The 12,449-nt window shown below is 40.8% G+C and overlaps 1 protein-coding gene across 1 annotated transcript in view; it reads left to right on the top strand.

The window, feature by feature from the left end:
- Positions 1-12,449, top strand: part of ptpn20 (protein tyrosine phosphatase non-receptor type 20) — a 91,305-nt gene that overhangs the window by 31,901 nt on the left and 46,955 nt on the right. The window contains exons 13-20 of the mRNA XM_036981604.2: positions 3,567-3,719; positions 4,135-4,320; positions 5,833-5,995; positions 6,116-6,374; positions 6,725-6,801; positions 6,964-7,041; positions 7,198-7,305; positions 8,200-8,320. Of these exons, the coding sequence (XP_036837499.2) occupies positions 3,567-3,719; positions 4,135-4,320; positions 5,833-5,995; positions 6,116-6,374; positions 6,725-6,801; positions 6,964-7,041; positions 7,198-7,305; positions 8,200-8,320 (1,145 nt within the window). The remainder of the gene's footprint in view (positions 1-3,566; positions 3,720-4,134; positions 4,321-5,832; positions 5,996-6,115; positions 6,375-6,724; positions 6,802-6,963; positions 7,042-7,197; positions 7,306-8,199; positions 8,321-12,449) is intronic.

Raw genomic sequence — 12,449 nt, 5'->3', positions numbered from 1 at the left:
TTAGGTCAGGGTGTGACATGGGTGATGTATGTGTTTTTGTACTGTCTAGCGGTTTTGTAGGTTTATGGGGTTGTTTATCATCTAGGTGTTTATAATGTCTATGGTTGCCTAGATTGGTTCTCAATTAGAGGCAGGTGTTTATCGTTGTCTCTGATTGGGAACATATTAAGGCAGCCATCTTCTTTGGGTATTTCGTGGGTTATTGTCTATGTCTAGTTGCCTGTGTCTGCACTAGTATTATTATAGCTTCACTGTCGGTTTGTTATTTTTGTAGTTCGACACTAATCAATCTTTATTAAAATATATAAGATGTATTCATATCACGCTGCGCCTTGGTCTCCTCAATACGACAATCGTGACATGTCTATATGAACTATATTGGTTTATCTACAGAAAATGTTAACATGCAGATGACACTTTTGTGTATGCTATTGCCCTCGCGGTTGAGCTGCTTCTTTCAGTGCTTTACAGAAAGCCTTTGTTGAACTGAATTTGGTACTTAATGCAGGTAAAATCAAGTAAAAATGTATCTGATGGTATATGCATATGTAAACTCGATGGTTCCCTCATTGATCGTTTCCCCGCTTATAAATAGTAAATTGGGCTTATTTTATAGGAATAAGCCATGCCTTAAATGATAGAAAACAAATCAATCGGTCGACATTCATAGCCGTTATAGATTTTTGCAATATTGTCCTTATGAATGCCACTGCCACTGTATGGAAGCCATTGGATGCAGTTTATCATAGTACATTAAGCTTTATTACTGACAATAGGTTCCGTACACATCACTGCATTTTGTATCAGAAAGTAGGTTGGCCCCTCTTGTAGATCGATGCATGTCACTCTTTTTGTTTATAAAGCCCTGCTCCATAAACTTCTGCCGTACCTTACTTCATACGGATGTACGAGATACCAGACCGTCTCGGGGATGGCTAACTCTGGAGATCCCTTCGATCTCCACTGAGTTAGGTAAATCTGCTTTTAGTTTTTTTTTGCACCTTTAGTGAGTAAGGGGGCAGTTGAAATCGGTGAAGGGCCAACATTTTGGGGGGTTCTTCCATTGGAATTATATTGAATTATATTATATATATATTATATATTGAATTAGTATAGTGAGTTCTATTGGCTCCTGTATTTAACATTCGGCAAAAAGAGCTTGCTTTCCTCTTCGAATAGTCTATTGGTATGTGACATGCTAAAAACATGATGTCCAACAAGCTATTCTAGTCTACCTAAGGAGTATTTTTTAAGGATAGGCCAGCGGAGCACAGGTGCTTGCGTAGTGCGCAAGAGACATAAGTTAGAAGCTTATAATGCATAACCCATCATTAATTAAATAAACTAAATATAAGGCTAATACTGCATTGAATGTATTGCTTAAAAGAGGCAGGCTAGGACATATATATATATATATATATATATATATATATATATATATATATATATATATATATATATATATAGGGTATATATCAATCTATAATAGGATTATCTATTTTGGATGCAATTTGAATGGAGTTGATGGAGAGGGAGAAAGACTGCAAGAGATGATTGGTCTACATGTATTGTGAACTGCGCTCCATACTGAGATGGGCTGTCTGTCCCCACCCTGAGCGTTGATTCATCATGCAGAGACCGTAGAGAAGACAGATTTAGACACCGCATATAATTTAACAGTTCCATTTCACGCCATGCTGTTCATATAAATTATTTATTATAATTTATCGGTTCCTTGCAGTGATTTATCCCTGGAAAAGGGAGTGGTTTTGGGGGGTAAATCTTGGTAACCGGGTTCCCGTCATTCAACTCTGTTCAACAATAAACATAAAGTTAAAATGCAGAGACTCCGAGACCATTGAGTGCTTTTGAAGTGACGGGTTGGTGTGAAATCTGTAGCCCATCTCCACTTCGCTGTATCAACACAATGGATCCCGCCCTACATCCTAAAGCAAGGCCTATTTGGCAATGAACATAGGCTACAAGATACTATCGATAAGATAATTCACCTATTACAAACCGAGAGTGTGGTGCCTGGAAAACAACCTCTCGATCAATGTCAACAAAGAAGATGATCGTGGGACTTCAGGAAACAGCAGAGGGTACACCCCCCTATCTACATCGACGGGACCGCAGTGGAGAAGCTTCAAGTTCCTTGGCGTACACATCACTGACAAACTGAAATGGACCACCCACACAGACAGTGTGGTGAAGAAGGCGCAACAGAGCCTCTTCAACCTCAGGAGGCTGAAGAAATGTGGCTTGTCACCTAAAACCCTCACAAACTTTTTTTGAAAGCATCCTGTCGGGCTGTATCACTGCCTGGTACGGCAACTGCACCACCCGCAAGTGCAAGGCTCTCCAGAGGGTGGTGCGGTCTGCCCAAGGCATTACCGGGGGGCAAACTACCCGCCCTCCAGGACACCTACAGCACCCGATGTCACAGGAAGCCGAAAAGATAATCAAGGACATCAACCACCCAAGCCACTGCCTGTTCACCCCGCTATAATCTAGAAGGCGAGGTCAGTACAGGTGCAGCAAAGCTGGGACCAAGAGACTGTTAAACATCCATCACTAGCACATTAAAGGCTGCTGCCTATAGGCATAGACTAGAAATCACTGGCCACTTTAAGGAATGGAACACTAGTCACTTTAGTTATGTGTATATACTGTATGCTATACTATTCTACGGTATCTTAGTCACTTAATAATGTTTACATGTCTTGCATTACTCATCTCATATGGTATATACTGTATTCTATAATATTCTACGGTATCTTTGTCACTTAATGTTTATGTATCTGGCATTACTCATCTCATATGTATATACTGTATTCTATACTATTCTACTGTATCTTTGTCCATTCCGATCATATGTACAGTATATAGTCTTAATTAATTCCTACTTAGATTTCTGTGTATTGGGTATATGTTGTGTAATTTGTTAGGTATTACTGCACTGTCGGAGCTAGAAGCGCAAGCATTTCGCTACACCCGCAATAACATCTGCTAATCACCTGGATGTGACCGATTTTGATTTGATACACACAAACACACACACACTCCGAGGCGTGCTCTGTCCGTGGTGCTGATACAGCGCAGCGGAGATACAGATTTCACGCCAACCTGACACTCAATCATTTTAACTTTTTAGTTAATTTTATATAGGGGCATAAAAACTGAGGTGGCACAAGTTTCAACTGAGGGGTCTATGCCCCCTTTTCCAGCCTCGCGGAACTGGGTCTGTGCACCTTACTTGTGGAATAATCTCCTAGGCTCTCTAAAATTGAATCGAGGACCTTTTTACTGGAGAATGTGTTTGTTTTTATGATTGTGTTTTGCTTTTCGTGTATTGATGTGAATAGTGATGTGTATATTGATGATAATACAGGGCTCATCTGTAAAAGAGACCTTGGTCTCCACATGACAAAAATGAGCATTTCTTATTGGACAAGTCAAGGTAGTCCCTTCCTTGTTTCAGTGACTTTTCTTCCGTTTGGTACCTATGGAACACTACTACACTAGTGGAAGTATATGTCATTGACAGGCCTGTTATCTCTGTTCAGTTGTATGGCAGGAACTACTACCAGCTAGAGCAGTTTGTGTCTAAGAGGATGCTGGAGAAGATGGCTCTGCCCAATCTAAAGGAGGAGTTGCCACGGTTACATGCCAACAATGCCCAGATGCTGCCAGAGGAGGCAGAAACCGAGTACCTAAAAGTAGGCAAGAGGAGAGACAACACACATAAATATAGTATACAGTACTGTTTGCACACACACTCAGTACATTTACTGAATTGAAATAACCACTTTTTTCTAGAACTTTTATTTGACTTATAGGTGTCGAACATCTTCATTTTAACCTTGTTTAGCCCTGCAACATAAAAAAAATGGCCCGCTCTCACACTTGATTATTACTTCCAATAATATAAGCTTTGTAAATTAAAGGCAATTAAAATCAAGCTTCTATTATTGCAAATCATAATCAAGTGAGTGCTGGCCTTTTTTTTTATTTCATCTATTTTGGTTTCAAGCACTCTGTTTACTTGTCTACACAAGAATATTTTGAGTTGAGCACATTCTTCTCCTTTACTACGATTAACCTTGCAGCGTACTTGTTCTATCTCCCCGTCAGATCGCCCAGCAGCTTCCAGAGTATGGGATGGTGTTCCATCGGGTAGGCCGGGAGAAGAAGCCGGTGGTAGGGGAGCTGGTGCTGGGAGTCTGTGCCACAGGAATCATCGTCTATGAGCTGAAGAACCACCTCCGCACTGTCACACGGCGATTCCTCTGGAGGGAGACCGATACCATCTCCGCCAACGTGAGTACTACTGGAATACTAGGGCTGTACTACAACTACTATAGTACTTTACTAGTTCCATTGTAGACCAGATAGTAGATTTTCCACAAGAAATAAGGGTTCGTTGCAGAGGGATTGGGTTCTACCAATAATCTTTTTCATCTGAAGAACCATTTTTGGAAGACGAGGGTTCTTTGAAAAGTCAAAGGGTTCTACTTAGAACCTTTATCATCCGAAGAACCGTTTTTTCATAATTTCATAATTAATAAACATGATTTAAAATAAAATTAAAGTGTTATTTTTCTGTGATGTAAATAAAATGTAATATTGGAATGCAAACTCAAAATGTAATACATTTCAACTCTATATCTAACATGGTACAGGTGTTTATTTTAAATTCTCTAAGATCATAACCATGTGTTTAAGGTGAATACTTTTGTTTCAGGCTACCAAGAATACACTGTATGACCCTGATTTAGCCCACTGCAGTAAAAGGTTCAACTTTAGCCTTCTAGAGTTTAAAAAGATGTGACAATGTTTTAAACTGTACCTAATATGAGAACATTTGTGCACAGCAAATTGGCCAGTATTACCTAGTGTTGATTTTTCAGTGTAACAGAGGTAAATTAACACTCGGTGGTGTAAAAGAACCCCAGTGTTGGTGTGAAAACCAGAAGTGAGTGTGATTTGTGTAATTCTTTACTTTGTGTAGAGTAAAACACTCAGCCACACCCATCATTATTATATTTCCCAGCATGCTCTAAAGCATGCTCTACAGTTTGTTTCAATATCTGTGTTTTTGCATGTGCATTGGTTGATTGCTTGATCTGATGCAAAGATAAATAGCATACTTATTCTAAACTAATTGAATCTGTTAGTAGTTGACTTATTGCCCTCATTACGGAGATGGTTGTTCCAGTCAAGATGGTTTAGGTAGTCTCATTTATCAATCTTCCCCACCCTGGCAGTCATTCTGAATGCAGGTTGCGGGTGATTAAAAGGTTCAATTGTTGTATATCCTCACTCACTCTATTGGCTGGATGCCAATAAGAATTACACATCGTTTTGCAAGCTTGCATAACGTGACTAGAAGGTATGGTGTGGCCTGTAAACTAGGATTTTCAATATTAGGAAGGTGTTCTTAATGTTTTGTACAATAAGTGAATGTCTATTGTCATAAAGAGTTCAATTTTAAAGCCTGGTTGAACCTTTTATAGACGGTTCTAGGAAGAACCCTTTCAAGTGTAAAGGGTTCTCTGTAGAACCCTTTATAGAGGGTTCTAGGAAGAACCAATTACAGGGGTTCTAAGAAGAAACGAACATAGAGGGTTCTATGCAGAACCCTCTGCAAAAGGTTCTACCTAGCATTAAAAAGGGTTCCCCCATGGGGACAAACCCAAAACCCCTACATTGTTCTACTTAGCACCTTTTTTTTGTAAGGGTGGACTGTGCTTTCAGAAGGGTTTGCCATTAACAGCTCCAATGCTCTTGATTTAAAAGGCAACCCCCTGACAGTTGTCTCTCCTCCCCCAGCATCGTAAGCTGACCATAGAGTGTGGTGGTCCCAGTGGTAAGAAGCACAGCTTTGTAACAGAGAGTTCTAAGATTGCGCAGTACCTCCTTAGTCTCTGCTCCGGGCAGCACAAGTTCCACAGCGAGATGAGTTCCAGGCAACTCAGCCACAGCATCGCTCAAGGTACGGGGCTCTTAGAGCACACACAGGCAGGCACACACGCAAACACACACACACACACACACACACACACACACACACACACAATTACTTATTCATTATGATTATTTGTTGTCTTTCCAGATGAGAACATTGACAAGTACCAGTCTATTTGTCGGACCAGTGACTCCCGTATGAAGCGTCTTTCATGTTCTGAGGTTGTCCTGAACAGCGTAGAGTTACCATCCAACCTCGGCCACCGCGAGTCATTAAGTAAGTCGTGTGATGACATCACGGCGAAGGTGGAGGCGCGTCTAAGGCAACAGAGAGTGTTGAGGGAAATGAGCAGAGATCTACCCGAGCCATGCCCACTGTCAGAGATGAAGGAACAGCAGGCCTGGAGGTAACAGTACATAACACGATGTAACCCTACATAACACTGCATGCACTAAATAACACTACATAACAATGAACCTCATCATCTATAACATGATTTTCACTTGAGCTCAAAGGATCCTACATTCCATGGGGGTAACGCACCTCTGCCTCACCTCACCACTGCAATTTGTTTATTCATCCACAAAGGGAGAGACCATCTGCTTATTTACGTTGACTTTATCCCTTGACAATGATGACAATATTTGTGGTGACAAACTATGTGTCGTTGTGTTCTCGTACTCTAAAATGATTTCCAACAGTACAGATTGTTAGTGTAATGATGAACTTTGCAAACCCACGACTGTTGTGTTCCAGTACTCCAGAGCCCATCCCCAGAATCATGTCCAATCCCATGCTACAGAAACATGACTCCACAACCTCCTCTATACAAGGTGAGGACTGAGTACGCTATATACTCTTATCTGAAGAATTTACTATAACACTGCATATGCTTAACTCTCTGCATTAACTTAACTCTTAACTCTAATCTTGGCTTTTTTTTATGAATACACTTGGTATTATGTTTAACCCCTGACCTGTGGGTTATTTTATAGTAGACACTCCAACCAGGGGTTCTCCAGAGAGAGAGATCATCAGTCTGGTCCTAAGGAAAGACCCTAAACTGGGCTTTGGTGAGTAACAGGGTTTTAGGGGTGATTAGGAATTGAAGGGTGCATTTGTAGATTCGTTTTTTTTGCCATAGAAATACAATGACTCTGGTCCTCTGTCTCTCTCTTGTCTCTCTCTCTCTATATATATATTTTGTATCTATATCTCTTTTTTCTCAGGGTTTGTGATAGTGGGGGAGAACAACACAGGGAAACTGGACCTGGGAATCTTCATAGCCTCCATCGTACCTGACGGACCAGCAGACAGAGACGGCAGAATCAGACCAGGTACTGAACAGAGAGCAAAAACAAGTCTTTGGGTGTCAGACAAGATTACGTATCAAGTGAACATAGTTCAAACACACTGCCTTCAGGAAGTATTTTATTGTAATTTTTTTGTCAACGATCTACACTAAATATTCCGTAATGTTAAAGTGTAAGAAAAATTAGAACATTTGTTGAAAAGTCATGAAAAATAAAACACTAATATATCTTGATTAGATAAGTATTCAACCCCCTGAGTCAATACATGGTAGAATCACCTTTGGTTGCGATTACAGCTGTGAGTCTTTCTGGGTAATTCTCTTAAGAGCTTTCCACACCTGGATTGTGCAACATTTGCCCATTATTCTTAACCGAATACTTCAAGCACTGTCAAATTGGTTGTTGATCATTGCTAGACAACCATTTTCCGATCTTGCCATAGATTTTCAAGCAGATTTAAGTCTATACTGTAATTCGGCCACTCAGGAACATTCACTGTCTTCTTGGTAAACAACTCACAGTGTCTGGTGGAAAGCAGACTGGGCAAGGTTTTCCTCTGGGATTTTGCCTGTGCTTAGCTCCATTCCATTTCTTTTTTATCCTGAAACTCCCCCGTCCTTAACAATTACAAACATACCCATAACATGATGCAGCCACCACTATGCTTGAAAATATGAGTGGTACTCAGTAATGTGTTGTATTGGATTTGCCCCAAACATACAGTAACACTTTGTGTTCAGGACAAAAGGTGAATTGCTTTGCCACACTCCAGATACAGACTGTAACACAACAAAATATGGAAAGAATCTTTGGGGTGTGAATAGTTTCTGAAGGCACTGTACATATCATATTAGTATTTTCTTTTATCTTTGGTTGATGGTCAGACTGATATTGTGCTTTGATTGGTTGATTATGCAGGTGGTCGTCTGATTTCTCTAAATAAGATCAGTCTGGAGGGCGTGACGTTCACTGACGCAGCTGTCATCCTCCAGAACAGCCCTGATGAGGTGGAGCTCATCGTCTCACAGCCCAAATGTACGTAGAACCTATTACAACCCTTACACAACCCACCCAAATATACTCTTCATACTCTGTCATTGTCAAATCAAATGTTCAAATCAAATTTGATTCGTCACATGCGGCAAATACAACAGGTGCAGACCTTACAGTGAAATGCTTACCTACGAGACTCTGATCAACAATGCAGTTAAAAAAAATATGAGTAAGAAATGAAAGTAACAAGTAATTAAAGAGCAGCAGTAAAATAACAATAGCGAGACTATACACAGGGGGTACCGATACAGAGTCAATGTGCTGGAGCACCGGTTAGTTGAGGTAATATGTACATGTAGGTAGAGTTATTAAAGTGAGATGCTAACAACAGAGAGTAGCAGCGGTGTTAAAAAGGGGGGGGGGGGGGCAGCAAAGCAAGTAGTCTGGGTAGCCGTTTGATAAGATGTTCAGGAGTCTTATGGCTTGGTCCTGGAGGGCAGGAAGCTTGGCCCCAGTGATGTACTGGGCCGTACGCACTACCCTCTGTAGTGCCTTGCAGTCGGAGGCCGAGCAGTTGCCATACCAGGCAGTGATGCAAACAGTCGGGATGCTCTCGATGGTGCAGCTGTAGAACCTTTTGAGGATCTGAGGACCCATGCCAAATCTTTTCAGTCTCCTGTTGGGGAATTAGGTTTTGTTGTGTCCTCTTCACAGCTCTCTTCGTCATTTGTTTTTATTTCTAGACCTTATCTGGAAGATTGCTGCTTTTCTCACTTGTCTTTTGTGGTACTCAGCATAATTATATATTTTTTTATTTGGTTGATTAGCTTTTTTCACCCTCTTCCATTTGTCTATGTGTGTATTTCTGGGAAAGGGTAAGGGGGATACCTAGTCAGTTGTACAACAGAATGCATTCAACTGAAATGTGTCTTCCGCATTTAACCCCTCTGAATGTGCCTGAAGCTAGGTTTCCATCCAATTGGCGACAAATTTTCATTGCAATATTCTAAAATCTGCATAAAAACATAGTGCGACCTGTATGGTCGCAGTGGTGGGTAATATATGGGGCTTTGGTGACAAAACGGATGGCACTGTGATAGACTGCATCCAATTTGCTGACTAGAGTGTTTTGTAAATGACATCGCCAAAGTCAAGGATTGGCAGGATAGTCAGTTTTACGAGTGTATGTTTGGCAGCATGAGTGAAGGAGTCTTTATTTGTAAATAAGAAGCCGATTCTAGATTTAATTTTCGATGGGAGGTGCTTAATATGAGTCTGTAAGGAGAGTTTACAGTCTAGCCAGACACCTAGGTATTTATAGTTGTTCACATATTCTAAGTCAGAACCGTCCAGAGTAGTGATGCTAGTCATGCGGGCGGGTGCGGGCAGCGATCGGTTGAAGAGCATGCATTTAGTTTTACTAGCATTTTAAGAGCAGTTGGAGGCCACGGAAGGAGAGTTGTATTGCATTCAAGCTCGTTTGGAGGTTTGTTAACCCAGTGTCCAAAGAAGGGCCAGATGTATACAGAATGGTGTCGTCAGCGTAGCGGTTGATCAAAGAATCACCCGCAGCAAGAGCGACATCATTGATATGGTGATGTGGGTGCCGTCTTTTGCTCCATTCGTATTTGGGGAAACCATTGATGGCAAAGAAACCCCTCTTGACTTGCGATGGTGTATGGAAATGGAATGTTACAGTTTATTTAGATGATAATTGCATCCAAAACATTGGTTTATCAAGTGATGCCGATCGGCAAGTTTCACTTGAAAAGTGCCCTTTGTGGATAGCACTTGCCTTTTTAAAGTAAGCCTTAAATCCTCACAAAACTCCTATAACAGTTTTGGGAAACAATGTCTGATGAGCCAATCTGTACTTTTCACTTTCACAGTACCTATAATTTAACAAATGACTGTACTTTATATGGATTTTTATCATAACAAATGTACTGCTGTGGTGAAATGATATGGCTGTCAAGATAATGTTGCATGAATTCATGATGGAAATACAATGAAATCGAAATGATTTAATTATTACTCCCACAATTTGACATTTTCAACATATAGTATATTTTCCCCATTTTATGCTTGACAAGCAGCTCCCTTATTCCACCAGTTGACACTGTGCATATACATGGTCAAGGCTGTGCGTACATTTACGCACACTCTCAATCGAACATTGAAATTATCCCACGCATGGTTAACGCACAGATTTGTCCCTAGGCATGATTTATAAATGAGGCCCCTGGTTTGTTTCTTTCTCTCTCTCTCTCTCTCTCTCTCTCTCTCTCTTTCTTTATTTCTTTATACAGTAACTGTATATAGTACCAGTTGAAAGTTTGGACACACCTACTCATTTTTATAAATTATTTAAAACTATTTTCTACATTGTAGAATAATAGTGAAGACATCAAAACTATGAAATAACACAAATGGAATCATGTAGGAACCAAAAAAGTGTTAAACAAAACAAAATATATTTTAGATTTGAGATTCTTCAGAGTAGATCCATTGCCTTGATGACAGCATTGCACACGCTTGGCATTCTCTCAACCAGCTTCATGAGGTAGTCACCTGGAATCCATTTTAATTAACAGGTGTGCCTTGTTAAAAGTTGGGGTTGGGGTGGTATACAGAAGATAGCCCTATTTGGTAAAAGACCGAGTCCATATTATGGCAAGAACTGCTAAAAAAAATCAAAGATAAACGACAGTCCATCATTACTTTAAGACATGAAGGTCAATACAGTCAATACAGAACATTACAAGAACTTTGAATGTTTCTTCAAGTGCAGTCACAAAAAACATTAAGTGCTATGATGAAACTGACACTCATGAGGACCGCCAAAGGAAAGGCAGACCCAGAGTTACCCCTGCTGCAGAGGATTAGTTCATTAGAGTTACCAGCTTCAGAAATTGCAGTGCAAATAAATCCTTCACAGAATTTAAATTAACAGACACATCTCAACATCAACTGTTCAGAGAAGACTGTGTGAATCAGGCCTTCATGGTTGAATTGATGCAAAGAAACCACTACTTAAGGACACCAATAATAAGAAGAGACTTGCTTGGGCCAAGAAACATGAGCAATAGACATTAGACTGGTAGAAATCTGTCCTTTGGTCTGATTCCAAATGGTCTTAGTCTGAGTCCAAATTTGAGATTTTCGGTTCTAACCGCAGTGTCTTTGTGAGATGCATAGTATGTGAACAGATGATCTCTGCATGTGTGGTTCCGACCGTGATGCATGGAGGAGGTGTGATGATGATGTGAGCTTATTGAGAGAATGCCAAGAGTGTGCAAAAGCTGTCATCAAGGCAAAGGGTGGCTACGTTGAAGAATGTCAAATTCAAATGGCACTCGCACATCTGAGCTATCTTTTTTGCAGGTGCATGGTAACAGTTGAATAAAATGAGAAAGAAGAAGAAACCCGCACACTGCTCTTGGTAGTAACACTGCTCTGTAATAATAAGCTTCAGATTCATTCCAAGATGGCGTAGCAGTCAGACGTATTTGTCCTTCGTCTTGTCGTGTCCCATGTATACATATTTTATATATTTTTCTAAACCCTTACTTCAATATACTCTCCTGCAACCCGCCTCACCCAATGTGGTGTGGACCTGCTTTTTCTCTAAAGTATTTTTCTTTGCCTTTATTACTGGAATCTCTCCAACATAAACCAGCCAGCTAACTAGCCAGCTAACGGTCATCAGCTAACCTCTAGCTCGGAAAGCTCTCGCCAGTTTGTACAACGCGATTCAACCAGAGCATACCGGACCTATTATTCTCTCCATATGCCCGGATTCCTATCGCAAGCTCTGAACCTTCTCACCTTTTGACCTTTGCAGCTAACGTCCCCTGAATGCTCGCTGTCTAGAGCACAACAGACTGTTGGCCTACGAGGCCCATCGAATACATTCCGAAGCCACTAGCGGTCATCAGCTACCTTTATTCCGGACAACTCTCGCCATTCTGTACAGCGCGACTCAAACCAGAGCTAGTCGGACTTATTCTTCTCCATATCTCCGGATTCCTACCGCAAGCTCTGAACCTATTTTTTTAGATAAAAAAAAAATCCACCAGGCATTATCACAGCTAACGACCCCTGAACGCACAGCCGCTAATCTGCGGCCTGCTAGCTATCTAAAGCACATTGGACTGCTGGCTTAAAAGGCCCTT

This window comes from Oncorhynchus mykiss, chromosome 1 (genome assembly GCF_057628025.1).
Source record: "Oncorhynchus mykiss isolate SJ-2025 chromosome 1, ASM5762802v1, whole genome shotgun sequence".
Lineage (NCBI taxonomy): Eukaryota > Metazoa > Chordata > Actinopteri > Salmoniformes > Salmonidae > Oncorhynchus > Oncorhynchus mykiss.
This window is presented reverse-complemented; position numbering and strand designations above follow the sequence as displayed.